Consider the following 6,063-nt stretch of genomic DNA (forward strand, 5'->3'; position numbering starts at 1 on the left):
TTATAATTTGTTTATAAAACTGATGTCTATCAAAACAAAAAATAAAGATGATTTTATGGTGTACATTATTACGCAAAATGTATACGGGTGACATTCGTTCAAACGTAAACACTATTTCAACCGTATGTGTACACTGATCTTTTTCACCGCTGCTGTGAATTAAGATATGTATTTATTTACACTGTATATATAAGAAAATGTCTGCAGAATGTCTGCATCAGATTTAATGATAGACACAATTTCCCACGGTTATGTTTGTTAAAATTTATAACTGAATAATAATGTCAAAATGCACTACTGTTACTGTAATTAGTGCAAATTTCGCGTACTTTTATTTACAAACGTGCAAGATAATATAAACGCAACTAAAACATACATGTACGTTACCGTTATGAATAAACTAAAGTATTACGTAAAGGCAAAATAACATTTCTGTCAATACCATACTTATTCCGCTAACTGAGGTCTTGATTGATAGATAGATAGAGTCTGCCTTAGTCCTGATAACAACTTCAACGTATACATAAAATAAAGAAGTTCTTGTTGGTATAAATGTATTCATATCTCAATAAAAGCATTATGTCTCAAACGAATAATTTTGTTCTTCTTTAGAAAAAAACAAGATGAGTCATATAATGTTTGAATAATGGTTTTAGAGCATGTTAGATGCGTTTTACCTGAAGAAAGTAGCGCTGAATGTGAAATTATTGTCATGAAAAAGCAAAGTAGCATTTTGACTTTCATACAAAATACGTTTTCCCAGAAAATTTCAGTCTTTAATCGATGCAAGGCTGTTTAATACACGAGTGGCGGCGTGACCGAGTGGTTAACACGTCGGACTAGTAATCTAACGATTGCTGACCGCGTGGGTTCAAGCCCTGTCAGAGGCAAGCCGTTGTTTCCTTGAGCAAGAAACTTTACATTCATTGCTTAGTACTGGTTGGTTCCAGGAACGGATTTGAGGGTGTTTCAATAAGCTTACAGCTTTCAACACGAACTAAAATAAATTTGTATAAACTAACTAAATCCTAGTTTTCACATGATATTAATAAGAATGATTGCTGAGCACTGTATTCATTCTAAGCCTTCTGAATTGCATTTGTTACGACGCATATAGCTCTCGACGGACGCAGCTCTCCATTGCGCCGAAACAAATATAGCTTTTCAATAGCTGTATTGGTGATGATGCACTGATGATGTTTATGATGATAATTATGACTATATGATCGTGTAATGATTATGATAATGATGTTGTACTGATAATGACGATGATGATGTGCTGATGATTAAGATGATGATCTTGGTGATAATGATGATAATAATGTACATAGTAAAAGTAATCTATATATGAAAATGACAAACATATATGTCTAACATATTACTTGCAAGCTTATTTTTGAGGAGCTTTATCTCATTTGCCATTCTAAAATAAAATGTTAAAGATATGAAATTTCAAATGAAATTTTAAGGATATTTCTAAAAGAAAATGTCAAGGATAGTTCTTGCAATTATAGCATATATAGTTCTAAAATAAAATGTACAGTTATTTCTTTAACTTTCTAGTTAAATTGCACAGATATCTAAATTCTGTTTAACAATACTTCCTCCCACAAAACATTTTACGCTGCGTCTAGTTATTATTGCATTTTCTAGTAAACAGTTCATTTTACACAAGAACTTACTGAGTTATAAATTTTATCCAAAATAACGAGACCACCTATAACGTTCACGATCCTGTAAGTTTACTCAAGCACATGAAAATATCGAAAAACACACCCAAATCTGGACTTTGTCTAATATATATTATATGACCATTAATGTATTCAGTTGATAAAATGTTTATAATTTTCATATATTTTTGCATATTGATCAAGTTTATTTACAAATAATAGTAGTCTACCGACGGCGTAGATTATGGGGTTAGAAATTGAGCATGACAGATTCATCACGGAACAGATACATCTTACATTGTCCGATTTTTCAAGATTAATAACCCTACAAGAAACTATTATGTCATTATTACGCAAGCATTGGTAACCTTTCTATGTGTATAGCTAGAATGCTTAGAGCTTATTAACATATGCAAGTTAAAACTAGTTTTTCTCCGGCTGAGTATCTTTTATTAAAGATGCTCTTTGTTAGGAATTATATTTGTTGTAATTGTATTAAGGTGTCATGGGATTATTTGTTGAGAGCTATATGCTGTTACAATGCTTGTTGGCTAATAACTTACATAAATGCATTTATTATTATTATTATTATTATTATTATTATTATTATTATTATTATTATTATATAAAAAAAGAAACATAAATAAAGCCCTGTATAGCTGACAGTTATCTGAGATTATATGTATAAATGTCCGAGTTGCCAGCCCTTACAAAGGTGACCAGTCAGTATTGCTATTTAAACTGCTGGCACGTTTGACATTCAGGGGTTAATCATAACTGTACTGTAAATCCACAGAGGGGGTCTTGCCCTAGACTTAAAATCTTCACTGTCTACACTGACAAATAATAAGATATTGAATGCATTATCATGACTCTTGATTGTATAATTTAAACATGCAAATTGTGTGACGAAATAAAACCTCATGACAAGTACTACAGATTTTTTAACCGCCAACTCACTGATACTAAACCGCCATTACTGCCGCCATTACTGCCGCCATTACTGCTGGAATATTGGCGGAGCGGGGTTAAACCTCTGGTATATATGTTACATTAGTTACATTATTATGTAACGTAATTTCCGGTTGTTTTATTTTTATTATTTATCAATATAATGATTTTTATATACATTATTTAAAAATGTTTATGATCTCGTCACTATTATTATTATATGGAATGATGATTTTGTAATTTAAGTATCTTCATATATTAATTTGTCTTTTGTTAGATCTTTCAAGCGGATATAGTTTTAATGTTGCACGAGAGAATTTGTTGGTGAACACTTAAAACATGTTTTTGTGAACTCAACTGAAATGAACAGTTCATTTATTGTTCATGATTATATCATATTTCATTCATGCGTGCAAAACTTCATGGTGTATGTGTTAACATATTGGTTTTTAAATTTGTTTTGTGGCGATAGTTTTATACAAATACATAGAAGAAAGGAATTACTTTAAATTCGATTTAATCAAGTAAATTCAATTATTTAATTATTGAACGTTTTAGTCCTTAAATGATTTAAGAAAAATCATTTGATAACTTACTACTTATATTTGTGTATGAAAACGTCTTTAAAATAATGGAAAATGCAGACGTTACTTGCTGAATTCTGATTAGTTATAGTTATTTTTCTCTATTACAGTTGAAAAGTTTAAACGAACTTAAATGTAAATAGCATGAATACATATTTCCGCTTTTTTCTAGTGTACAAATTATCCTCAAAGATTTCATAAAAGATATTTTTGTATAGATACGACGGTTTCTTAAGCAGGAGCAGGTGTATAACAAAACAACTTTATAACTTCCTTCTTAAACTCGCTAGCTTTTTAACAGTGTAAGTGTAAAAATGTACGGACTGCATCTAACAATAGAATGAAATGATTTTATCTAAAATCATGGCTACCAGTACTGTAAACAACATTAATTACATTGATTTAAGTGATAAAACCGAGACATACAAAGTGCAATTATTACACAGTGCAGTGGAATCAGGCTCCATGGAGATTTTGGAATTGTTACTGTTACATGGATGCGGAATTAACCAATCAGATTTTAAGGGAGTTACACCATTGATGAACGCTGTGAAAAATGACAATGAAACAGTTGTGAGATATCTTTGTAATAATCATGCAGACTTTAATCAACCGTCGAAAAATGGCGAGACTCCACTTTATATAGCCTGTGAACGAATGAATAGTAAAATTGTTGAAATACTTTTGGACGCAGGAAGTGACGTCAATGCCACTACTAACAGCCTTCACGCGCAAACTGGAAGTTCGCCTTTAATGGCTGCTCTTCCGTCATCATATGAAATACATGTGAAGAAGAAGAAAAAAACAGAATCTTTGTACATAATAAAGCTCTTATTATCGCATGCTTGTAACATAAATGCACAGAACTGGGCCGGAAACACGGCACTTCATATCGCTGCAGATCGTAGTGACCTTCAGACTATAAGTTTGTTGTCTGAAAACGGTGCTAATCTTCATATACGTAATAACTTTGGCCTGACGGCATTTGAAGAGGCTATACAACCAAACATACAGCGTTATGATGTAGCAACAGTTCTTCTACTGTACGGATATGACTTTCATATAATCAAACCAAAAATACATCCGGTGATATCTATTCTAAAGGGATTTAGTACTGATAAATCAGGGTGTTTTTCGACTTCTAAATTCACGAGAAAAACTTTGTTAGAGCTTCTTTTGCATGTTGTATGTTTAAATGCTGAATTAGAGCAAGAGGTATGTAGATTTTTAGAATACTGCAAGGACATTGAACCACGTGACAAGTATTATTTCGAGCAATTTCTTGCCATGAAAAATCCGAGCCGTCTTCAGGAAATATGTAGATTTGTTATCAGAAGAGCAATATTCACAAATCTTCTTCGAGGAATAAATCGCCTTCCAATCGCCAAAGGTTTAAAACAATTTTTAGCTTTTAATTTTGATGTGGATAGGAATGACCCAATGAAATGTTTCCAATTAACTACTGCTATATTGGAAAATGATGAAGATCAGGTAAAACAACTGATTGCTGATGGTATAGACTTAAACTTTTCACTGTCTCATCATACACCACTCACAGAAGCAGCATTATTGGGGCACTCCGTATTCTGTACCTTGCTTCTAGAAAATGGCGCGGAAGTCGACTTGTATGACAATACTGGTATGACAGCTTTACATATAGCATCGTCCAATGGACATCAGTGTGTAGTAGAAATCCTGCTTCAGTATGGTGCTTGTATCAATAAAATTTGCAAATTTGAAGCAGAAAACTCTGTGACAAAGGCAGCAGCCAATGGACATTTTAAAACAATGATTTATCTGGTAGAAAATGGCGGGAATCCTAATGTACGAACAAGTGATGGAAGGTATGTAATTCATTTAGCGGCAGCCAGTGGAAGTGCTGAAGCAATTAAGATTTTAGTAGCGCGTGGTATAGCACCTGAATCACGTGATTGTGATCTGAATACACCATTGCATCTAGCAGCGTCAAGTGGTCTGCTGTATAAAAATGATGAAATTAACTTTCAGGACAATTTAATAGATGCCAATTTTCATGAAAGTATCCGATTACTGCTGAGTGCTGGAGCAAACAGATTTGCTACAAATCATTCCAACAAAACTCCGGCTGAAGTCGCGGCCATATACTCAGATAATAGCATAGCTGTGTTATTAAAATAAAATATGTGATATGTAACCATAAGTGGTCGTTTCAGCATTAAATGTACTACATTTTTATTATTATCATTTAATCATGTTATGTACTCCATACCATCATTGGGCAATCATGCATACAATTATGCCCATAGTCAAACTTGGAAACTTTAAAGTTCGCGCACAACAAGTCTCAGTTTTCGAATATGCTTTCTACAAACCATAAAATGTTTTTGTTTTCTTTAATCCTTACAATCAGCATAGAGAAACTTTGGAATATAAACGTAGAATTGCTACTTTATACCTGTTAAAACAGGAAACATCAGATGTAAACCGTTAATGTGTTTCAAAAGATAACAAAGTTGACTTGTTGTCAATTTAACTGTATATTTTTATTTAAACAAAACATATATTTTTTATTGAAAGATTCGAATAAAAGTAAATTTTCACATTGATTGTTATCTAAACTAACCGATGCTTATATTTTGTCATTCACTTTAACTATTACACATTAAAAATTAACATTTTCCCATCGTTTTATACAAAAATGATAAGGTTGAGAGATTCCTATTGGAAATACAAGGTAATAAAACCACGGACCGTATCCACTTGTACTAATATAATGAGTTGTACATTGTAAATATTGAATATACCGGTATCAAATCATTATAGTGAAAAATATTCTTCATAATTTTTACTGTAAGGTTGAAATTTAAAATGAAATATGT

General features: G+C 32.1%; 1 protein-coding gene across 1 annotated transcript; it reads left to right on the forward strand.

The window, feature by feature from the left end:
• Nucleotides 1–2,916: 2,916 nt before the first annotated feature.
• LOC132732185 (serine/threonine-protein phosphatase 6 regulatory ankyrin repeat subunit B-like) lies at nt 2,917–5,364 on the forward strand. Its single transcript, XM_060718566.1, has one exon. The coding sequence runs from the start codon at nt 3,551–3,553 to the stop codon at nt 5,360–5,362; it is 1,812 nt and encodes a 603-aa protein (XP_060574549.1). The 5' UTR covers nt 2,917–3,550; the 3' UTR covers nt 5,363–5,364.
• Nucleotides 5,365–6,063: the final 699 nt, after the last annotated feature.

This window comes from Ruditapes philippinarum, unplaced genomic scaffold (assembly GCF_026571515.1).
Source record: "Ruditapes philippinarum isolate M1 unplaced genomic scaffold, ASM2657151v2 ctg2760_1_1_1_1, whole genome shotgun sequence".
Taxonomy (NCBI): domain Eukaryota; kingdom Metazoa; phylum Mollusca; class Bivalvia; order Venerida; family Veneridae; genus Ruditapes; species Ruditapes philippinarum.